General features: G+C 42.3%; 1 protein-coding gene across 1 annotated transcript in view; it reads right to left on the bottom strand.

Moving 5' to 3' along the window:
* Window positions 1-25,348, bottom strand: part of TENM2 (teneurin transmembrane protein 2) — a 1,103,161-nt gene that overhangs the window by 185,185 nt on the left and 892,628 nt on the right. Inside the window, exon 8 of the mRNA XM_081826284.1 lies at window positions 13,498-13,703. Coding sequence (XP_081682410.1) covers window positions 13,498-13,703 — 206 coding nt within the window. The remainder of the gene's footprint in view (window positions 1-13,497; window positions 13,704-25,348) is intronic.

Genomic DNA, 25,348 nt, shown 5'->3' with positions numbered 1-25,348 from the left:
GGAACAGAGGGTAGAACAGCAAGGTGTTGGGGACTCCCCAGGCCACAACACGGCCTCTTCCTGTGACTCCCTCCTCACACTCCCAAATCCAAGGAGAAAAGAAAACAAAGGGGAGATGTGGCCAAATTTCTTATGGAAACTAGCAAAGAGAGTAAGCATCATTCTTGGATGTCTCAGGGTAGGCAAGTGAGAGTCAAGTGATGCAAGAGGAATAAGCCACAGGAATTCATAGTCATAGGCAGGCTCACAAGGCGCCCACACACTTAGCCCGGGCGCAGTTGGGCAGGGAGCCCCGCTAACATCTGACTTCACTTGGAAGGCCTAACGTTCTCTAGATTGGGGTTCACAGAAGGGATAGATCTAAGGCATAGCTCACAAACCTGTGCCTTGCCCAGGCCTTATGTTACAAAGGGAAATGAATGTAATAGTATTGCTGCATTCAACAGATACTGAGCACCGATTATGTGCCTGGCTCTGCTCTGGGCACTGGGGCTCCAGCAGTGAGTCCTGCCATCAAGGTTCCAGCTCTCCAGCGGTTGACATTGCCATGGGGGAATAGAATGCCAGGGAGTGATGAGAGCTTTGAACAAAACAGAAAGCAAATCAAAGACAATGCAAATGCCTATCAACAAGTGAATGGACAAACAAATTAACAGTCTATCCATACAATTGGAAATCTACTCAGCAATAAAATGAATGAGCCACTGATACCACAACAACGTGGGTGAATCTCACAGACGTTAGGCTGAGTGAAAGGCCAGAAACAAAAGAGCTCAGGGTTCCCTGTTTATGAAACTGTAGAGAAGACAAATTTCATCTCTAGAGACAGAAAGCAGATCAGTGGTGGGCTGGGAGGAGGCAGGCATGGGGCACAGGGGGCCCTGAGAGGTGGCAGTGTTCTAGATCATGACTGTGGTGGTGCTTACTCAGACAGTTTTCACATATGAAGAATCAAACTATACACTTAAAAATGTGGGCACTGAGTGGCTTGTACATTACACCTAAATTGATGTGAGGCAAAGAAAGCAGGGTCTGTGATAAAGTGTAAAGGAGTATCCAGTTTTAGACTCCCTTGTTGGGAAAGGGCTGAGGACATGGTATTTGGGCAGAGGCCTCACAAAAGGAAGGAAGGAGCCATGTGATTACCTGGGGGAGGAACATTCCAGAGAGAGAGAACAGTCAATGCAAATGCTCTGAGACAGTGAGGGTGGCGTGACCAGGGGAGAGCAGAAGGGCCAGGGCAGTGGAGTGAGGGAGTGAGGAGGACATGGCTGGTTGGCCAGTGTGCAGAGGGACGGTGACTGATGCGCCATCAGACATTTACAGAGCACCTACTATGGACAAGCACTGCTATGAGCGCTGGAGACCCAGCAGGCAACCCAACAGTCTTTTCCCTCAAAGGGTGGAACATTCCAGAACAACTTCAGATTTTTCCTTTTAGCATGATGGGAGGCCGGTAGAAGATTTGCAGAGGCTGAGTGCTCTGACAAACAGTTATAAAATTTGAGACCACAGCCTTCTTTGTAATAAGAAGCAAAACTTCTCTCTTGGTGCGTTCACTGTGCTTGGCTCCTACGAAGGCCTTCTTGACTTGGCAGTGGCTTTGGTGGTTTGCCAGTTGAAGATAAGCAGATTATGGGTTCTGCCAATTCCCCTCTCCCCCACGCATCAAGCCTAAAATGGTGGTTTTCAGGTTTCAAAAGAGTATGTTTTGAATGTCTCTGGTATTGGGGGGTGAAAAAGGAGGGATGAAAAATGAATAGAAATGGATTAATTACCACGACTAAAGAGTAGTATGGTGAGCATCTCAGCCGGCCTCCCAAGCAGCTCTTCCAGAGTGGGTTCCCAAGGGAAACAGGGAAAATCCCTAAACAATGAGGCCAGGGCAAAGCAAGGACAATGCACTCCCTGGTGGCTAGCCCTTCCTGGGAGTTCTTGGAGGGGTCTTTTTTTTTTTTTTTTTTATTCTTATGTTAATCCCCATACATTACATCATTAGTTCTAGATGAAGTGTTCCATGATTCATTGTTCGTGCACAACACCCAGTGCTCCATGCAGAACGTGCCCTCCTCAACTCTTGGAGGGGTCTTAATGCCACTGCCCACTAGCCCCACAAGGGCAGGATCAGCTCTGCCTTGTCCATTGCTGCAGCCCCTTGACACACAGCACACAATAGGTGCTCAGCTAATGTCGGTGGAATCCAACATTATGGCCTGTCTTTGGCAGAATGATGGCTCTACCTGAAGACAGAATCTCCCTGGGAGATTGTTAACCCTTTCATATGAAATTTTTGAGAACAGGGCGAAATAGTTGAAAATTCTAAGTCCTGATCTCCTATTCTCAAGGCCTTCCCTCAGTACCTGTTCCCTCTCACAAGGGTGACTCAGAGCTTTGTGGTATGGGGCCACTTTTTCCTTTGATTTAACATGCATTCCTAGCTGGGCTGTGTACATGGCAAAAACTCCATACAGGGCCACAGCCTCGAAACCTCCAGAGCGGGCTGTCCTCCTCGGTAGCTCCTGGTCTTGTGAGAGCCATGCCGAGAGGAAAAGCTATATCCTTGTTGGCGAGTGATGGCTAAAGAAAAGCACAGCTTCTAAAAAGAGGACAATCGTCATGGGAAGCTTCAACGGTGCACAGAACAAGGGGTATCTTCACTGTCCTCTGCTTGGAAAGATCTTCCCTTCTCTTGCCTCTTCCTTTATCTGCATAACTTGCCTTCCAAGACTCTGCTTGTTTAGCATCTCCTCCAGGAAGCTCTCCTAAAATCCCACACAGGTTACATCTGGTGGCCTATTTTTTATGCTCTCAAACCTCCTGTACCCAACTCCTTAATAATCATCATAGCTAACATGTAATCAGTTTATCATACAAGGGGCATGCGCAAACTCTGTAAATTATACATGGCATTGGTTCAGGAAACATATAAGAAAGGAGTGCTAGCAGGAGGCATGCTGTCCACCCTCTCCCATCCCACGAAGAGCTGTGCTTGGACTGGACATGGCTGGATGCAGAGTGCATTGTGCCCCGGGAGAGGTATTCCAAATTCCCTGCCACCTCACGTATTTACACAACGATTGAGAGGCGGACAGGAATCACTTGACCGAGTTGGAAGACCCTGATCTTTGCAATCTGGATCAGGGGCTTGAGGAGGACCAGCTAAAACTCAGTTTGTGGGCCTGTGCTGCTTTCTGCCAGACACCTCACCATTCTCCCTGTAGAGACCAGTGGTTGCTCAGTTACCTGTGAGGGAGCTGTAAGGGTTGTAGATCAGTCAGACTGACTGACGGACTAATCTCCATAGGGTGCTTACAGTTTGCTAGGCATTACCTCATTTATACTCACAACAACTTATGAGTTCATCATTCGTCATCACACAGATGGTGAAACTGAATCTAGAGAGACTTGGCCATAAACATTCAGCTACCAAATAGCAGAGATGAGATTCAAACCCAGAGCCGGCCAATTCCAGAGAGTCAGTTCTTACCTTGTGTCTGGTTCTGCACCTCACGGCCCTCGCTACTCATGCTGCCATTGTCACTTGTCAAGTCCCCATCTCCTTAAAGTAGGGCCAATGCCTTTCATCTCTGAATCCCCACTGTAGACATTCAACGACCATTTGCTGAACGCATGGATAGATTTCATACTTCGTCTTCCCACAAGCTCACGCCCTTATCAGGCTGCCTTTCAATCCAACCCTGGAGAAGGGCAGAAGGTATTGCCCTGAAGACCAAGTGAGCCACAGTGTAGAGGTCAAGTTCAGTAAAACTGATGAATACCTCAAGGCTATTCCAAGAGGCACAAAACCTCTCCCACAAGGCCAGGAAAATCGAGGTTTTGCTTTTCAGTGCCTTGCTGATGTGAGTTCTTATTTACTGCACACTCCCATCTAATGGTCTTTAGCCAATGGCTTATCAAAAATGTCACATTTGGCTCCTTGCCCTCCCAAGATCAATAGGAGGGTCTTATGTGGGCTGGTTGGGAAATGAATCAAATCCCCAAAGAGAGGGAGAGAACTGGGAATGTGTCCAGTCGCAAAATGGCTTCCCAAGCACCGAAGAGGAACAGAAGAGCAGGCACTGGGCAGCTTCTCTAGGGGCATGGTCTCAATCTTTTCCCAGGCAGCCATGTGACCTTGGGCAAGTTACCTCAGCTCTCTGAATCTCCACTCTCCAGTCCCTAAGCCAGAGAAAGTAAAGGCACCCACCTCTGAGGGCCATTAGGAGCTGGGCCAGGCTCGCGCTAAGCAATCAATATCAGCTATTCTTACGCCTATTATTATTGTTATAAAAGCTTGACATATTGTAAATCCTTTGTGCTAGCCATTCCACTCTTAAGAATTCATCATAAGGAAATTATTAAAAAAATACATGAACATAAACCTGCAAAGATGTTTACTCTAGTAGGATTATAATGCTGAAAAAGGGAGATTGGTTCCAAAAATTTTTAATCTTTAGAATGGACTATTTGTGAGTTTGTGGAAGAATATTCAGATTTAGAAAGATGTTCCCTACCTATCTTTAGTCAAAGAATCAGGGTAAAAACTGCATGTGTGGTATACTCCTATATTGGTAAAAACGATTGCTACATGTGAACAGAAAACTGTCTGGAAAATATACTAAAAAAATGTTGTTTTCTAGGTTTCCTAGCATCATCATATATTGCTTTTATAATGAGAAAAACATAAATAAAGGTTATCATTTTAAAAAATTGACATTTGTTTTGTATTGCTTGTTTGGGGACTTGTGTTATAGATGCTTTGAAAAACATGGTAATAGTAGCTTCTATCATTTCTTTCTTTCTTTTTTCTTTTATTTCTATGTGCCGGCACAGTTCCAAGTGCATTATAAAGATTACCGCATTTAAATCTCACAGCAATGCTATGAATGTGTAGTATTACTGTCTCCATTTTATAGATGAGGTAATGGAGGCAGAGACAGGCTGAGTGACTTGTCCAAGGCCACACAGCTTCGAAGTACTAGAGGTTGAAATTCAAGACCAGGCAGTCTGGACTGGTCCGTACTTTTCTGCACATGCTTGTCTGTATTGGAAACAACAGCATTGGCATTCCGCAGAATATTTATTTAAGCTTTATTTGTATCTGTGTATTTACATATTCTGAAAATTGTATTTAAATCCCCGCAATGACTTGATATATACAATAGGACCCATTATCTGAGGATATTTGGAATTAATAAAAGGCCACTTAAAATGAATGCCCTTAACAAATGGGAACATGATTAGGACTTCATCTTGAAGAATGAAGCTCTAATTATGAACAAATTATTTCTACCTCAGACTTAGGAAAATTCAGGTTATACTAGGAACCATAGTCTAATTGTTCGAATGCACATTTAGTTTTCATCCCTACACAAAAATGTGATGGCAAACATTTCATTGTCTCTCAGCTGCATCGATTGCAAAACACATCCTGGTCTCAGAGATGTCAAAGATGAGCATTATGTGCATCTCCGAATCGATGGAATACTCGAGAACAATGCAGCATCACTTGAGCTTGGCGGGTGTAACACCATCAGAAGGGATATTTCTGTAAACACAGTGGCTGTCTCTGTCAAATGTCCTAGGACCTCTCTTGGTGTTATTCTAATCGCCCTCCTGGAAGCGCCGATTTTGTCACCTAGTTACTTCTTGCTGCTGCATATTTAGCTGCGTTTTACCTCAGCCAGATCCATGTTTGCCAAGGCTTCCCCCCAGCACTTTAAGGCAGATCTCCGGCACCACTGTCACTGACTTAACAGAATTCCTGTTTGTGCATGAGTTTTAACTGTAGTCCATCAGCGATGGTGTTTACATCGTACTTTGTGCAGGCTGCTCCTGGAAAAAAGCGCCTACCAGAAACGAGAACAAAGAGGGGTCTGACTGCTCAGCCCCGACACACCAGTTTTGAGGCTCTCCATTCTTTCATGTGTAAAATGGGACTGCTCCTCACAATGCCTACCTCACTGGGTTGTTGTGAGGATAAAATAATTCACCGGAAACAGTCCCAGGCACGTTGTGCTCCCAGCTAATGCTGACTATTACGACCATAACTAGTGTTACATGGGGAGGGAGCTCTGAGTGGAGAACATTTTTATAAGTGATCAGATGATTAATGAATATTTTTGTCTTATAACAACTTTTGCTTCTGTACGAAACATCCTTAACCTGAAAGGGGCTTCAATTAACATTTTAAAAGCCATTAATTTTTGTGAAGATGTTGGAATAAAGCTTTTCTTAATATCTCTGAATGTAGACTTGAACTTCTGTAACTCTCATTTATTAGGAAGCTTATCAATCTGCAAGCGGCTTTCTTTGAATGCACACTGGCGTGTGTTTGCTCAGATAAAGTTGTATAAGCAAATGCACTGGTGGATTCTGTTCCACCAAATGCCATGTAGAGCAGAAATACAAGTTTGTGCCAGAATGTGAAACCAGAAGTGCAATTTCAAATGGACATGTAACATGTCCCACAAAGGTTATATATATGTATAGATGTATGTATATATATCTATATTATAGGTATATGTATATATCTATATGTGTGTGTCTGTGTGTGTGCGCGTGTGTATTTTAGTGCAGAGGTTTCAAAGCTAACTTTCAGTTTAGGGTACAACCTCTCTATTTCTGTATTTAAGGCAAGGGATGGAAGTTGTTGTTAGATAAAGTAAGTGATTTAGCCTTGAAACAATTATTTCCTATTGCTTTTCTTTCAAGCTTGTGGATCAATTTAATTGAAGAGTAGTCAGAGCCCGTAAGGGAAATGATTAAAGAAAATACTGTTGTGATTTGCAACTACGTATATATATTCATTGTGATTTTTCTCAAAATGGTACAAACAAAACAAAGTATATAAATAAATTGAATCTTGAGTGATATAAGATTATAGTCACCATCCATAGCCTCCTAATTCTTCTTTTACTCACAATAGATTCAAGCTTGTCATGAATTCATTTTTTTTAAAGAGAGAGACATTACAAAAATTAAGAAAAGTATAAAGAATGTGGTAACAAATATCCATATTTGAACCACTCCAATGCATAAATGTTAGCATTTGTCATATTTATTTCCAATCTTCGCGCATGTGCTGGAGATGGGGAGGGAGTTTGCTTTACTGTTAATATTTTATTATGGATCAAAGCAAGTGCTTTTCGAACCTAATTCTCAGTCCTGTTCTCCTTACCTACTCCAAGAGGTGACCATTCTCATGAGTTAAGTCTCTCTCCCTGTGTCTCTATCTGTGTAGAGAGTTTTTTCTCTGTTACACAAACAGTAAACATACATATACCAAGATTAATATTATAATAAATACGGATTTGAACTATACACTATATTTATGCTAATAAAATCATTGCTTTTATCCATTTTATTTATGGGGTTCTACATAAGATCTCACTTGAAGATAAAGGTCTTTGCCTAGGAAATTTGCAAGCTCCTGAATTACAGCGCCTCTGAGAGTCTACTCAGTCTAAATACGCAATGTGGTGCTGTCCCCTTTTACTCATCCTTGTCTTTCCAGTTTCTGTCTTTCTCCCTGAGTTCCATGTTCTCAAGCATTACCCTTCCTGAAAAACATCCACAGTGTCCTCCCATGCACCTCTCTCAACACTAGCTGTCTTGTAAAGCTCAAGCATCCCTGGAGATTTCTCCTTAGCTCTGCTTGGTGGCTGCCCAGGAGGGCACCCACTCATTTAAGTGGCAGTTTCGGTTCCTGTTAGGATGCACCAGATAATCACAAGGGGCCTCCTGAGAAAGACCTTTCCAAAAGTACTTTTAGTACAATACAGAAGAAACCAAGTCTCTTTTGGTTTCACAAACTCTTTCTCCGTACCTCAAATTCTTTGGGAAAGGAAAGGTCTGAAAAACATGCCTGTAAAAATATGCCTCCCTCCAAAATGAAGTTAAATCATTATGTGATGTGCTATGAAAGCTGACAGTCATACTCTGGTATTCCCTCTGCATGAAGCTCACGCTCCACAGGAAGGGGGAAGTCCGGGGAGAGCCCATCTGACCGGTCAGTGGGCACGACAAGGGCGTGGAGATGGCAGCATGGGGAGAGAAGCAGGGTGCTCAGAGCACTCAGGGTCCCCATGTCCCAGGGACCTAGCCAGTCCCACCTCAGACTGCAACTGTGTGCCGTTTACATACTTGGGGAAGAGAGAAGGGGACAAAGAAAAGTGAGAGTTCATTTTCAAAGAAGGCTCTGAATCTGAAAGGGATAAACCCAAGGGGGCAAAAGCTAACATCACTAATCGCCATCTATAAATTTGCTTTAAAAAATGTCATTTAGGGGTTTTCTGCTGATGAAGACAAATAGGAATGTGTGCTCAGCTCATTTTATCTTGGCCCACACAGGCTCCACCTCCTGGATTCGAGAGTATTTCCTATGATCCTGGAGCAATTTGTGGTCTCTTAAATAGTTCTCTGTTGTTTAATGTGTCTGGTGGCTAGCATTGCTTCCCATCCCACAGACACATCTCAGCGTAAAGCCCTGGGGGTCAACGGCATCTGCTTCTATCTCAGTGCCACACAATCCCTAGCATCTCCCTCTAAGAACCCTGCTGGAGCTGCAAGTCCACTCTCTGTTTCCAAGTTGCCTCTGGAAGTCACTGGGCTCATGGCTCCATCAGTCTGAGTGATGAAATAGGCATTTTTAATATTTGCTAAACAGGACTGTAGAGAAGGTGAGTCTCAGCAGGGCTCCCAAGCAGTAAGAGCATCTTGTTGTCTCAGGTTAATCATGTACCTCATTTGCCAATTATTGACATGTTCTCACAAAGGATTTTACTTGGCTTGACATATCAGTAGCAATCAGTGATGAACTGTCAAGCAAACTTGCTCACCGCCTTAACCACCCAAGACCCCGACTTGCGGCAACAACCTCTGAAATTTCCTTTGATGCCTAGCACTGTAGCTGGGTCAGATTATTATCATTGCTTCAAGTCTGAAGTTCCTTTCCAGAACTGAGGTTGAGCAAATCTGACACAGTTTGTCTGATTTCAACTACCTGGCAAGATGCACTAGGCTTCCTCACACACCATCCCTGTTAAGAATTCGAATTGGTCCGTTGAGACTGGTTTATATTGACTTTGTTTCTGTTTTTGTCTAGGTCTTAAAAAATGCAATATAGGGTGTCAAAATGCTGCATTTAAAAGACAATATAATAGCTGCCTTTCAAATGGACAAAGACTAAACAATGAAAACACTCAGGGTATGTAAGGATTCAGGTAAATAAAATGGGCACCTATGCCCTGCTGCTGGTAGCTAGGAGGTTAGGGTGCATTAACTGGTGCAAACTTTCAGAAGGACAATTTGGCAATTCGTATTAAGTCCTCACGGGTTGACTTTCAGGGAAGGATTAAAGGTGTCCACAAACACTAGCCACAAGGACAGGTATCTCAACATTTTATTGTAAGTCAGTAGGGCTTTTCCTGGATTTATCTGGTGCTCCATGTCTCAGGGTCAACATAAGATTGTATTTCCTGCTCCAGTGAAGTTAGGATAGGACTTGCTTTGGTCCGTCAGACAAAGGCTGAAATGACATGCGTCACTTCCAAGCAGAAGTCTTCAGGGAAGGGTCGAGAATTCACCACCTTCGCCTTCCTTTGCTACACAGAGCTAGTATCTCCCTGAGAGTGGAGGTTCTATAGGTCTGGGTCCTTGAGTGAGGCTGATGTTGCGCCAAGGCTTCTTTAATCCATGCGAACGTGTGAAGTGGGGTTTCCCAACTTCAGCACGACTGACACTCTGGGAGGGATAATTCTCTGTCGTACGTGTTTAGCAGCATCCCTAGGGGTGACCCACTAGCTTCTAGTAGCAACTCTGTCCCTGTGTGAGAACCAAAAATATTCCCAGACGTTGCCACAAGCATCTGCGTTGGGGGCAAAATCACCCCTGGTAAACGAAAAATAGCTTCTGTTATTTTAAGCCATTTAGATTCTTAGTTTTTTTTTTTCCCCCCTGCAAACTGATAGATTTTATTATAGCAAAAACATATGTAAACATTCACCAAAAGGGGTAAAAATTATGGCTGTTTTCGCTTCCTTTTGTTTTGAAATTTTTTTCTACAATGAAAATGCAATTTGTTCTTCCGTAAGAAGGAAAACACACTAGAAAATTAATTTTACTTTAAGAAGCCATATTTACATCATTGCTCATCTATATACAGTATTTGCTAGGGCCACACAGAGTTTCTTAGTACCACGAAACACTTGTATATGCTATCTTTATGTTATGCTTTAGTGGACAAAGTGTTTTCCCATTCTACCTCTGTTGTGGTGGTGTAATTACAACAGCATTGTGAGCCAGGTAACACAGGTAGACAAACTGAGGCTAAAAGAGGTTAAGGGCAAAGTCTAAGATCTCCTGGTTAATATAAGCAGGGCCTCTATCCTGAACTCTCCAATTCCAGGACTTTCTCCCCCGTGCCACGTTGCCTCTGTATCGCTGTAAAAAGCTACATTCAAAAATTCAACTGGGACTCACTCTGATTCTTGAGGTAAGAAAGGGTTCTCTTCTGTATTTAATATCCTTGGACAAGGATACTAAACCTTGTAGGCTCTTGGTCAAAGCATGATACTCAATAAAATTTAAGCATAGCTATTTCATGCAACACAGCCAATAGAATTTCATAGTCATCCCCCCTCCCCATCTCTTTCTCTTTCTTTCCAGCTCAAATGAGTCACCTTGGCTAGACTGCCAATCCCCATAGAACTTATGTTCCTTGATAGGATATGCCAGTAGAAATGAGAAATTCTATAATGGTTCGAGATGTGAGTTAGTCACCTATCCCTGCAAGGAGCTAAGCACCGTCTCCTCGAGGAAATGTAGCTCATCAAATGGACATGAATGCACGTAATGAGAGTGACTGAATGTGAGACTGTGTAGGGAGTCGGTTTTTTCTCTTTTTCTTCTTTTTAAGAAGCGCCCCTATATTGTACCTGTCTTGTGCATTTCTAAGCATCTGCACTGTGTCTCACTTACTTGACCCTCTAATTCACGCTAAACTCCCAAATTGGCCGCTGGACTGAAACCCTCAGCGTACATCAGCCCATGCCTATTCATTTCCCTTCCCTTGAACTGTGATGAGGCTGTCCCTGGAGTGGAGCTATTTTGAGAGGACGACCGCTAGAACAATCACTAGCCTGGCAGGAGATGGACAGTGTGGTGTAGCCACAAAAGAAAAGACATTGTCATTGAGGGTTTGAGTCCTGAATGTCAGAACAGCAGGGAAACTGGGCAGAGTATGTTCCTGCCTGCTGTCCACTATCCCTCAGTTCCAGGGAGTTACCGACTTGACTTGCCATGATCATTTGCTTTTCCATGATACTAGTTGTTCAGAGCATGCAAGGGAAGGGGGTTAACAGTGCTTTGGTACAGTGTCGGGAAGAAGCGTTTTTCTCCAGCAAAGCTCCTTGCATCCAACCGACTGAGAGGAAAGTTATTCTCAGCTGTGCCCAGAGGCATGTTCATATTTATTCGAATAAGGCCAATAAGCAGATTTCACCACCTCAAGTCCTTCCCTGTGCTGTGGTAGAATCAGTGGAGTCTGAAGGTCAAGGACACCACCTCACAATCTGCATAACTTCCCAGGGCAGCACCCTGCTGCCTGGCCAGAAGTTACAGAAATGCCATAGGGACGCCTCTCAGCTGACTTTCTCTCTTTCTCTGGATGCGAATCTCTTTGAAGAGCAGATAAAAATTTTGTATCAGGAGTTCTGCTTGGTCAGGAGCTATGTTAACTCATCTCTGAATAATCAGTGCCTAGACCAATAAATATTTTTCTGGATGGATGGATGGATGGATGGATGGATGGATGGAGGATTTATTGATTGCCACTTTACACATTGGTCCCTACAGCCTGGGCTGTGTATGGTAAAACAAACAGAAAACAAAACAAAAAGTCCCACAGTCCTCCTCTAGTCCTTTATATTGATTCTTCGATTCTATCAGGTTGTAAAGATGGGATTGCAAATAAGTTTCATTTTGAGAGCCAACACTGGTCAGTTGGTAGTGGTTGCCTTGAGGGTTCTGTTGGAGGTTATGTGTGCACTGAGCTCACCGAGGAAAAAGTGCAGCCATCAATGAGCAATGTCGGCCATGAGCCAAAGACAAAGAAATGGTGGCCTGACTCCTTTGCATTTGCCAATGGGTTTAGAGCTTTCAATTCTTTCAATTCAATTTTCTAGATGAATACCTTTCCAGCACATTTTAAAGTCATCTTTGACTGGATAAAATGAGTAGTTAAGGAAGTTTTCCTTCCACTGGGGTATTTTCCTAATGTATTTCTTTATGTACTTGCTGGATTTGAAAGCCAATGAGGCAGGAACGCCCTACTTGGTTTTTCTTGGGATACGCAATTCTTATTGGAAAAGAAAACCAAGCTAGGTGGGTGTTAATTTGTCCCCAGTGGTGTGTATATAATAAAATCTCTACCAGGACAAATTAAAGGATGGATGAGAGGAAAAACAATGAAACCCATAATCTAATCCAATCTCTTCATTCCCAACACTGGGGATAATCTCACTTTCATAGTGCCATGGACGTCCCAAGGAACTCAGTAGAGGGAGGAGTAGAAATCACGGAGAAAGGGCTGAATTTTGGTTAATTTACACAACGCTTTGGGATGTCTCCTACTGATATTGTAATAAATTGATCCAATAACTAGAACACCTGAAATGAAAATGCCCAAGGATTAACCTCCAGGGCTGGCAAAGCTGACTTCACCAGGTAGGAATGTCATCTTTTTTTTTTTTGAGGTACCATTCATACAACATAAATTATGCCATTTTATAATTCGGTAGCTTTTTCGTATATTCACCATGTTGTACAATCGTCACCACTATCTAATTCCTGAGCATTTACATCACCCCTAAATGAAACCCCATACCTTCCAGCAGTCAGTCTCAATTCCCTCCTCCCCCCTCCCTGGAAATCACTCATCTCCTTGCTGTCTCTATGGGTTTTCCTATTCTGGACAATAAATGGAATCATACAGTATGTGGCCTTTTGTATCTGGCTTCTTTTACCTAGTACCATACTTTTAAGATTCATCCATGTTTTAGCATGTAACAACACTTCATGCCTTTTTATAGTTCAATGATATTTCACTGTATGCATAGGTCACATTTTGTTTATCCATTCATCAGTTCATGGCCATTTGGGTGATTTCCCCTTTTTGGCTATTATGAATAATGTTGCTCTGCACAGTCATGTATATGTTTTTATGAGAAAGAACATTTTCAGTTCTCTGTGTGTATATACCTAGAAGTAGAATTGCTGGGTCACGTGGTGATTCTAGCTGTGACTTTCTGAAGAACCGTCAAATTCTTTTCCACAATAGCTGCACTGTTTTGTATTCTCATCAGCCATATACCAATGTTTCAATTTCTCCACATCCCTGCCAACACTTGTTATTGTCCAACTTTCAATTATAGTCATCCTAGTGGGTAGGGAGTGGGAATTTCTTTAAACTCATAGGTCCATCGAGCATGGTCATACCTGGGCATGAGATGGTGGAAGTCCCCTTCTTATGTAAACACCAAAGAGAGCATCCTTCCCAAGGGAGATGTTGAACTTTAAGAACTGGGGTTGACTGATGTGAATCTGTGATCTCCAAAACACGCCTGGGGGGACTTCTTGAGTCACCCGTCGACCAACTTCTGCTTCACCACTGTCTATGCTGCTGTTTTTCAATGACCAGGGCACTGGAAAACAGGAAGTGACATCAAGTCAGTGACATTAGTACTCATTTGTTGGTTCTACATTTCTGTTAATTTGCATGCCAGGCATTGAAAAAAAATGAAGATGAAACTCATGGCAAGTTCATCTTTAAGTATAAACTCATAACCCAGGGCAAGTGAAATACTGGCACAATGCTTTCCAAACTTCTGTGATTGCTCTTTACTGATCGAATACAGTAGGAGCTGGAGTCTGGGAAGTACGTGTAAAGCTTCTAACAACCTCGAATAGGGCTGGGGTGTACAATTACCAGCAGGGGAGACAAGAGTGATATTAACTTGGCACCAAATTTAATTCTTGTAGCCTTTAATTATTCTTCCCAGCCAGAAACAAGTCCAATATACTGACATTTTTACAAATGAAAAAAAAAAAAAAGGAAGCAACAGTGAACATACACTGGCCCAAAGTAAATAGCAATAGAAAATAAGGACTGGATCTCAGATGGACGTAATATTGGGGGTGACTCCTTCCCTGGGAGGGATCTAAGCACCATGTGGAAATCACACTTCTTTCATGGTGACATCAATGTACCTCTGTTGCATTTGAAATTACATATATAGAAAATATTGGTTGTCCACACTCGGCTTCCTTCAGAACTTTAATAAAAGGGGTTGCAGAAATACCTATTTTTAAAGAGTATTTCTTAATAACAATGAAGCAGGCAGTACCTTCTACACTCCTGAGGGTGGTTTTATTTGCAAACACAGAATTAAGGAATAGCTGGGAGTTACTAGTAGTTGCCCAAAAAAAGCAAGTTCATCTCTCAGAGCCTTGTTTTCCCGATCCCTTAAGTGGGAATAAAACCTAAGTGGAACCTAGCTTTATAATGGTCATTAGTGATTTGTTCAGATGGAACTTCTGAAAGAAGTTCTGGGGGTCTTTTCACTTTATAATCGATCACTTTGATGGACTTGTGCGTCGGAAAACTTCTTTAGCACAATGGGCAAAGGACTGGAATCAAGCTCCCCTCTGCATTCTGTAACAGACAGGCTTTTCTGAAAATATTTATCTATATTTGGCTGCAATTCAGTGCAAAAGGTTTGGATGGTCAGGAGAGGTCATGGGATTGCTGAAGGCTGGCATAAAGGGTTAGTGAACTATCTGACTTGGCAGCCCTGCCTGTTACTATCTAGCCCCTGCATCAAGACAAGGCTCATAAATGACCTTGGTGCCACTTTCTCCATCTGTAAAATGGAAGGGTGAAATTTTTGGATCTCTGAAGGTTTTCCATATCTAAATTATAAAAGAAAACCACAGAATGACTTGAGGGTATGAAGTTTTTTTTTTTTTTTTTTTTTTTTTAAACAAGAGAGGGGATGATTCATTTTTATTTAGCTCAATAATGGGTCAAATAAAAAGTCAACAGGGCTTAAAATAAAGCTGGAGAAACAATGATTTGGACTTTAAAAAGAAACTCTTGACCTCTAGAATAATAAAACCAGAGAACGGGCTTCTAAGGGAAATTTGGAAGCTTTGATCACATAATATCGTTAAGAAGAAACAACTAGTAAGTCCCGAATGGGTCAGACCTTTAGATGGGACTAGATGGTTTGTTCCTCAAACATGTTATGTGGATGTTGGACATGGAATACTTCCCTGTAGGGGGAGGAATACTACACAGTATGGAAGAGCAGGGATTCTGGGCTGAGACTTCTCTGGTTCAAATCCCAGCTTTGGCACTTGCTAAGTGTATCAGCTCTCTGTGCCTTAGTCTGCACATCTGTATCGTTGGGACACTATTATTTATTTCACAGGGTTGTTATGAGGATTTAATGAGCTAATCCATGCAAAGCTCTTAATATAATTTTAGGCACAATATAAGTCTTAAATAAAAATTAGCTATCATTATTATTATTATTATTATCTGCAAGGCTCTCAGCCTAAACAGAATGTTGTTTATTTTGCTGAAATAATGACATGTCCAGGGGGAAACACTTGTTATCACCCATTAATCAGAAGCTCTAATTATTATAATTTGAAAACTAATTTGTGCTTAAAAATGCTGCTGTTGGCACACTGCCCCCTCCCCCCACATTAAGGCCTTTTGGGGGAAGGGCTATAATATAAAGGATGCAGTAAGGAAGGGGTGTAATAACAAGGACCCCTGGGGAAGAAGAGTTTAGAGACCAAAAGTAACCCCAGCAGTCATAGTGCGGCAACAAGTTAAAGAAATTCATTTAAAATAAAAAAGAACTTTAAAGAAATTATTCATCTTTAAACTTAATAAGATGGGCTTTCCTTCATGTCTGTTGGGCTTTCCGGGGTTGCTGGGTTAATGACAGGATATGAAAAAGAAGCAGGAAATCAGCACCCATGAGCCCGCTAATCTACTGCTGAAACTGAAACGGATTTTGATAATGTCAAGCCAAATGAGGATGCAAGAGATTCGCAAGGGAGCCAGCTGCTGGAGGGCAGTTGCTCTGGAGAAATTCAGACAAGGAGCCTCAGGGGTTTGGTTCGTATAGTAGTAGGATACCCGTTCTCTCACTAGACCCAACTTCAGGACACTGCCTTCGGTAAATGAGCTGCTACTACCAGTGAGGACGGGCTGCCTTTTCAGTGTTCACACCTCCTCCTAGGGTTCCATAGGCTCCCCTCCTTCACGTCCCATCCACTAAAGGAGGCAGTGCATGTGGGTGATGAAGTACAGGTTTTGCAGCCAGACAGGGCTGGGTTAAAATTCTGTCTCTGGTTCTTCCTTGCTGTGTGACCTCTAGCAATTTGCTTAACCTCTCTGGGCCTCCATTTTTTTTTTTTTAATGTAAAATGGAAATGAAAATAGTAACTGTCTCACAGGGTGGGAGCAACAAATGGGAGTACACAAAGGAGGGCTTGTACAGGGCCTAGCACATAATAATTGCAAAATAAATGCTAGTTAGTTCCATTTAATTAAATTAAAAAAATGAAAAACTATAAGGGGAAAGCACCTAGCTTTCTTTGTAAAGGATTTTCTAAAAGAAAGAAACATCATATGGATATGTAATATATATGTACGTATACATGCATACATGTATATATACATCTATTTATCTGCATACCCATCAATCGAGAGAGTGTCGAATTCTACTGACATCGACTTAACTACGGGAACAAGTGTGAAATTGGTAGTCAGGATCTGTTCCCACTACTGATTTTTGGTGGGACTTTCCAGAAGCTGGTATGGCCACTTTATCAATTAGCTTACTTTATTGATAAACCTGCTTTATTGAGTAGCACTGAAATTAAGGTCCAGCTCAGGCGCACCTTTGTACTGATGCCCTCTTTTTCTTTTCATCCCACCTTCACTCCTACCACCAGACAAATAGGCTCCTTCTCTCAGTGTTCATAGCATCTACACTTTGGTGTTCTGTGGGGTCCAGCACCTGTTGTTCGGTCCTATCATTGATCTTGCCTGCCTTTCTAAGTCTCTTGTATTAGACACTGTACTTCCTGAGGTCAGGCAGAACGGCAAATGCATCTTTGGGTTCTCTGTGGTTTGCACCTGGCAAACTGTAGGTGATTTATAAATGCTTGTTGAACTGAATCAAGTTTTACTTGTCCATCTGATGGGGGGTTTTAACATAACCCCTGCCACTACTAGGTAAAACGGGAGTGTTAAGGAAGATTTATTTTGAAAAGTTGCATATAAATTGACTTTTTTTCCCTAAATAAAATCGAAAGCTCTAAAGCTTTATGGGGAAATTTACTATTTAAAGGAACCTTCCTTGTGGATCCTTTCCAAAAATCACGAGTAAACTCTTAATTTATCTTTTGTGTAAAACCTTATAAATAAATAAGCGAAACCAGGGGAGCTGAAATGTAGTGGAAAGGTCCTTAGATTAATAACCAAAAGCCATGGGTCCTAATCCTGATACTTAATGACCTTGGCCCTTTTGTGGAAGGGAATAGGGGTGTAAATGAACTCTTTGGTTGAACTCCCCTCCTTGCTACTAAGCAGCTGGCTAGTTTGAGGCCCATCTTGCTCTCAAGGTCTCAGTGTCCTGAACTACATGGACCCACAGATATCTTAAGGGGCACTCTACTGGAGTCTACTGTGTTCTACCGACTGGGGGGTCATCTCTGGGTACATGCTACAAACAGTGTAAGAGAGAGAGAGAGAGAGAGAGAGAGAGTGTGTGTGTGTGTGTGTGTGTATGTTGCCTGCGAGAGGGAGCAGGGGCTATGAGCAAGTGAAGGAGATTTCATTTTTAATAAATTAAATTCATTTAACATGTTACCGTTACCGTTAAAAGCTAGTGACTACTTTCAAACTGAATTCTTCAGATATGCAACTGGATTATGCCTTTGCAAAGTGGAATTTTCACTACTGTCCATAAATACATACTTTTATATATAAAATCTTCATTTTGAAATAATTTCAGATTTACAGAAAAATTAAAAAAATAGTATAAGGAAGTCCTGCATATCATTCACCCAAATACCATAAATTTAATATACATTTGTTCCATCATTCTATTTTTTTGCTGAAACATTGAGACTAAGTTACAGAAGACTGTTCCTTTACCTCCCAATATTTCTATGCGTTTTTCCTAAAAGCAAGGATATTCTTTCTCAGAACCATCGTACAGTTCTCCAAAACCGAAAGTTAACATTGATACAATGCTATTTCTAATTTCTATTTCTATTTCTAATTTATAGATCTGATTCAAATTTGCCAACTGTTACACTGACATTCTTTATAGCCATGGGAAAAAGGCTTTTTCTATATACTTAACAAAACATCTTTAAAATGAGTGTGCAGAACTCACACTTCTTTTTAATTTTAAAAAGAACAAAAAAGAAAAAAAATGTGATGCCAACACTGCCTCAAAAGAGATAAAAAGGAAAGGTGGCTTTTTAAATTGCTGGAGCCCGTGTGGGGAACCATCCCTGTGACTCTGTCTCGGGAGGGCAAGTCCCTGGGCTGGTGCCCAGGAGTGAAGGTCTGTGCTGCTCTCGAAGGTCAAAGAGATCAGCACCCTGAGCCAGGCTCCCAGTCCCACAAAGGACGGTCTGAACCTGGGCTTCCCCTGGCCCTGCTAGCTATTCTAGGACCATAAACATGGCTAATCCCTAACAGGGTGCCATTGAGAGACAGACAACAGGAAACAAAGTAATTAAGGTTTCTATCTTCCCCGCCCTCCCCCAGTGTGGATGCCCTTATGGAGAAGACTGGAGACCTCAGGAGGCCTGCTGCACAGTGAAGCCGTCAGCCCTGGCTTTGAATCCCAGCTCCGACAACTATGAGCTGTGCGCCTTTGGGCTAACCACTGCCCCTCTCTGGGTTTGTCTACTCATCTGTACGATGCGGTTGCTTCTGAGGATTAACCAGGGTAACATATGCAGGACCCAATTTGTGGTATGTCTACAGCTTTCTACCCAGGTGTTATGCTGCCTACACACAGCCGTAAATATTTATCGCAGATTTGGAATATAAATTTGTGATGGTCTAATTAAGATGTAGGCTGCTTAGTGTAGGCACGATGAACTAAAAAAGGGCCAAGGGGTGGGATAGGACTCAGTGAAACAGGAAGCCACTTTCCAGGGCAGCTGACATCAGTACTCAATGAGTGATCAGTATGTCTGCAGACAGGGAGGGACCTGCCACATGAAGGAAGCTGCTAAGGAGAGAGAAAACAAAGTCACAAGATCATGTGCTCCAAACTCCAGGTGTTGATGTATATTCTAGCTGCTTCTCAGGTGGACAACTCTGTGCAGCCTGCATTAGCAAAAAGCTGCCGGATTTTCTTGATTTAATAATGACTAATGAATGTCCTGAGCAATGCTGTGTAGGTCATTCACTCATACTTCATGTAACAAACATTTGTCAAGCATCTACTACAGCACTAGGTAATTTTTGGTCAACATCAAAAGCTGGGATGTATGTCATACTCCCCTGATCCCTTGTCTGGACAGCAGGGCAAGGTTCCGTGGACCCTGTGTGGGCTGGGATTGGTCGCCTTAGGAGAAGAAGACTTAAACAGCCATTCCACAATCATCCACCGAAAGTCTGGCCACCAGCCTTGGGTTCTGGGTAGTGACTGAACATGGTGCCCCGGCAAGTAGGACTGGGTCCCGCCTGTAGCTCCCTGAACCGTGGCTTCCATGTCACACTTTGCTCCCTACCTAGGAGCTGCAGGACAAAAAGTGGAGAGGATGATCATGTGGCCCTAAGAAGCAGACCCTTCATGATGGTCCTGGCTGGTTCATCTCCAGCTTAAAGATGAGATTTCTGGAAGTTTTGAGGCAACACTCTAATGATCAATTTTACAGGCTGGGCCACCTCTCTAGCTCCACGGAAGATTGCTCATGTAAATGTGAAGCTATTGCCTATTTCAGAAACGTGTACCGAAAATTCCAACTAGTTAAATAAGACTGATGTCAAGCAAAACGACAGCCTTCCATAGCCACATTAGGAGATAATCATTTCAGAAAATGTTGCCATAATTCATTTATGGAAACAGCTAGACTATTCCCCAAACAAGTGATAACGGGAACGGACTCATAGTCATACCAGGGAAATGAAGCCTCATATTAATACTTCCTAAACTTAACCGAACTCCAGAGGCACCTCGGCATAAATCTGCCTTGCAGATTATTCTGCCTCACATAGTTTTATCTATTGCAAATAAAGTTGAATTCAGAATATTGCTTCAGTCATTACACCTTGTTTCCATTTATTTGGGAATCAGGACAACCATCTGAAGGTTCTGTTTAACCAAGAGATAGGCAAAAAGATTCTCCTAAGGACATTAGATTCACTGCCTTACACTAACGCTCGTCTGAGTCATCGGCAACCCATCAGCCTTCACCCTGCTGCTGGCTGGCTATTCCTCAGGAATAGATTCGTATCCCAAGCATTCACTGCTCCCGTGATGTATTCACAACATTGCACAGCAATAATGATTTTTATAAAATCCTTCAGTGCTTGGGACTACATGTGGCCTTTACACCTTTTGAAACCCCAATTTGTCACCTTCGATAAAAACGGCCAACTCTTGGCCACTAAGGGTGTTAACTGGCATTTATATATCTGACCATTCAGGTGAACATGATTCTGCATTAATATGTAGTTCAGTTTATTAGAGTTATTTATAGCACTACAATTTACTGAGTGGTTACTGCTGCCATGTAATCTCCCGATACCTTTATGATTTTTCCAGTTTTCAGATTAGAGGACCATGAAAATACAGTGACTTGCCTAAGGTCACACAGCTCTAATGTGGTGCAGCTGGGATCAGAAGCCACGTCCAACTGCTTCCAGAACCCACGTATCTAACCACTACGCTGACTGCTTTTCAGCTGCTGGGCTAAGTACAAGACACACAAAGAGGTGTGTATCCAAGCAGACAATGGAGACCACCCTGTGGGTGTACAAGTCAACTCTGAAAGAGAAATGTGCCAACGCAAGTGAGGACAAATGCACTAGGGAGGGAAATTGATTATCTTGCTGTTAATACCCACGTCAAGCCATGAGGATGTCATGTCCAACAGAAACTATATAACTTAGAAGGGGGTGGTGGGTAGCAGTCAGAAGCTAAAATCACCAAGCTGAGGTGCTTAAGCAATACTCATCTGTAACAGGAGAGTAAGATGGCTTCCAAGATAAGAGGAGTTGTTGCACTGGTGAGTGGGCTATTGGTTTATTTGCCAGTAGACGTGCAGTATTATAATGGTTGGCTCAAACACAAACACCCCTCGCCCTTCTAGGAACTTCACTGACTTTGAAAAAGCCCCATGTAGGGAAGTGATCATTTTGAAACCCTGGGCTGTGTTCATTGAGAGGCTGACAAGAGCCAGAGGAAGAATTACCAACCTCCCTGGTAATCTGGCTCCTAGTACCATGCATTAAGCCAACTAGTAAAAATCATTATGAAGTTTTTGCTGAAAGGGCAAGTGTAGAAAAACATGTTTCTAAACAGAATAACAGTCTTTGCCATTTTTTCCCAACTTGCATACCATCTGGAAATTCTGATTTTTTTTTTTTTTCAAAGGGTAGGAAAGAAATGTGCTCCAGGCACAAATAAATGTTTACAGCTGAGTTATAAACCGAGAATGGTGGGGCTTAAAACAGACAGGCTGGCAGTGATAGAACATGAGCTGCAGTGAGACAAATAACGCTGTGGGGGACGGGCCAGCTTGTTTTGCACATTGGCCCTTTTGAATGGGAACTCTTGCTTCCCACCGACCTCATCAAGCAAATGCTTGGGAAGAAGTCTTCACATCTGGGTTTGTTCTAATTCTTAGAAGGTGAAGGAAAAAGATGAAGCAGAACGATGGTCTATCTTGACATTCTGAAGGCAGCCTTCACCTTTGGAAAATACGACGCCTCATAAGAAGTGGCAGCCCGGGGACGCTTGTTAAATGGAGCCACTGAGACATGTCACGATGATGTCAGTGACAGCTAATATTCATGAATCTCTTATTAAGCGCCTGATACCACACACTGTGTTTTATAAGCATCGTCTCACTTATACTGGATGCCAAGAGGGTAAGGGGTACCATTTTACAGATGAGGAACTGGTGGCTGAGGGAGAACACGTGACTTGCTTGTGTTCCTGCAGCTAAGTGATGGAGTTGGTGGTTACAACCAGCTGGACTAACTCTAGAGTCTTCTATTACAGAGGATCTGTTGATGGAATGTTACCAAAAATGTGCCCATCACTTGGTCAAGAAGGAAAGGCTGATATATTGGGAGTTTGGACTCTTCTGCCTCATCTCCTATAATTTATAGTTGCACAACAGTCCAAGGAAAATAGAAATGGGTTTGCAAAGGATACAGAGCGGTGGGCAAACTTCCATAATGGGTCAGATAACAAATACTTTAGGCTTTAGTGGGCCATCTCATCTCTGTTGCATCTACTCAGCTCCACTGTTGTGTGCAAAAGCAGCCATAGGCCATGAATGAACATAGCTGTGCTCCAATAAAACTTTGTTTGCAAAAACACGTGACTGGCCTGATTTGGTCCATGAGATGTTATTTGCTGACCCCTGATATAGAGGACACCTTGAATTTAAAATGAGTGATAGGTTTTGAGAATGATCCATGAAATTCTACTTGGGAGTTTATTCTTTCTTAAGATCAGTGCACAAATTGGCTACATATGATGTGCCCTTTAAAAGCTCTTGTATTCTTTGCCTCTGGGCCTAGCCAATCAAACTGGATTCCCTTATGTTATCTGACCAGGTCAGAACACTGTATTGAATCTTCCTTCTCAAGCCTTATCTAATCCCAGATCTATAGAAAAAGTGCTCTGTGCTCTTGTAATGAAGATGTATGAGTTCATTCCTTTTAACATAGAAATACACTCGAGATGGTGACTGATTCTGGCATTCTGTGGGCTTCCCTTTCTTGATGTGAAACCCAACCACCAAACCAACCACGTTAAGGTTTAACTGAAAGAGAGAATGGAGAAAAAATAAACGATGAACACCAACAAATGGAAAAGGGAAGACAAAGCCCAGAGAACATACTCTCCTAACTAATTAATCAAGTGCTTTGTTTCCACTAACATATCAGAGTGTGTAGGCTGCCCTGTCTATTAGACTCCTTTCCAAATCTGAGCAATGTAAACACTTCTAAAGACCAAGTAATGAAATCTCTATCGATGTGCCATCTTAGATGGAACTCACATACCCTTGTTTTGCTTACATTTTAATTTGCTTCTGCTGGATACTTACCCAGTAATTGCTTAATAAGATTAACCTCCCTGGCAATGTGTGGTGTATCTTGATTAAAACATTATCGGAGTGAAGGATTATTGTATACCAGAAAAAAATGGAGAGGGTGTTATTTAATTAACTTATTGCCAATATATCTTGATTGTCTCTTTGAAACACTGGAAAACTAGTCGATTGGAATCGATTCAGGTTATCTAAATGTATAGAATTGGGGAGTGGGGAGGAGGGAGGTCCCTGCGTAAAGAAACTGAAACCTGGGATCACTTTTTAAAAGAAGACGTAGGTGGGTGTGAGAAAACGAAAATCTTTCTAGTTATTTTTTAAACCAAACTTTACAACAGCTTAAGAGATCTGCTATCTTCAGTCTTAAGAAGAGTACTATTTTGGTGTTCAGAAAGGAGACGTTCCCAGTTTTCTTTCAAGTTTAAGCGATTTTAAATTCTCACACTTTTTCATAAGAGTCCTATTGACAAAATTCATTGGACAACAATTTGGCCACCACTTCCCTGTCTCCTAACTCATTTGGAAAAGAACTGGCGATGTTATACGACTTACACAACATTTTCAAGAGCACGTTGCATCAGAGGGGGAAAATTTTGGTCTTTCCAAAGACACCATGGAAAGTGTTTCTTCATTTGTTAATTTAGAGGCACCGTACTCTTAGTTAGGACTTGTTCTGTGCAGGAATCTTCTGTCTTGCTGGTGTGGGATGCTCAAGTGGGGGTGGCAGTTGGAAACACAGCTTAATCACGAATGCGCAGAGCAGCTGACCTTAATTTACCGAAGTTAATGTCTATCAGTGATTCTCTTTGGTAAAGGATGCCATTTAAAAAGCATTTGTATGTAACTTCAGAATGTAGACACACATGAAATATATCCCTGTGCCTGATAAGCACATATGCATGTTCACTTTCAAATGTGTGTTCTGCATTCTTCTCAAAGGACAGGGCGCTGCTGACTTGCAGATTAAAGTGCGTTTATGGATCAAACAAAGCAGAGACCCCCTTAAAGCAGCGTTTTTCAAAGAGCAGCACTGTGGACCTCTTGGGCAGTATCGCTCTTCGCCGTAGGGGACATCCGATGTACTGCTGGATGTTTAACTGCAGCTCAGCCTCCCCCTGCTAAATGCCAGTTTCACGTCCTCTCATTGGGACACCCAAAGAAGTCTTCGGACTCATGCCCAATGTTCCCTCAGGGCCAAAAACGCGCCGCAGAGAACCACTGTCATAAAGGAAACGGGAGTTGCAGATGGTGTCAAGTACTGGAGGGGAACGGACTGCACATAGGAGGCCAACAGATCCGGCTCCGGGCTTTTTGGTCAGTTAAGGCAGAACACGGTCCATTAAGGCAAAATACACTCTCCATTTTTAGGTCTAGTTTTAGTTACCTGATAATGGAAGGCATATAATTTCATCCTCAGATAAAACTTTTCATGCTTCCTTAAAGGTAATTTAGTGTTATGACTAGGATAGACGAGTAAAGCGATTCTTAAAGATTAGATAAAAAGACAAAAAAAGTCACACTGGAAGCCATTAGGACAACTCCGGGGAGAATAATTTAAGTAACATTAGCATTTCAGGATGACTCACATACACCTCTAAGGGAAGATGAATCCTGGAATCTTCTCTGTGGAAAATGACTGAGCTAAGGGAAATGCCAACATCTTGCCCAAAGATGTGCAAGGCACAGACTTGAGTTTAAATTCGTACCAGGCCTACATGTTTGATTTGGGGCAAGATTCTAAAACACCCTGGGCCTCAGTTTCCCTGAGATGATTTCCCTCCCGTTAAAGCTGTTGAAGTCAGGCAATGCTAAGCTTGGCACGCACCGGGTGCACAATAAACGTTACTTCCTTTCTTGTCTCTGAAATATCTCTGTGGGGTATTTTCAGAAATGTGGGGATAAACTGCCCAATGGGCTAAGAGGCAGAGTGGAAGAGTCTGTGTTTGGA

This window comes from Leptonychotes weddellii, chromosome 7 (assembly GCF_054177405.1).
Source record: "Leptonychotes weddellii isolate Sample4059 chromosome 7, ASM5417740v2, whole genome shotgun sequence".
NCBI lineage: Eukaryota > Metazoa > Chordata > Mammalia > Carnivora > Phocidae > Leptonychotes > Leptonychotes weddellii.
The sequence above is the reverse complement of the archived record's forward strand: the minus strand, read 5'-3'. Positions and strand labels throughout refer to the sequence as shown.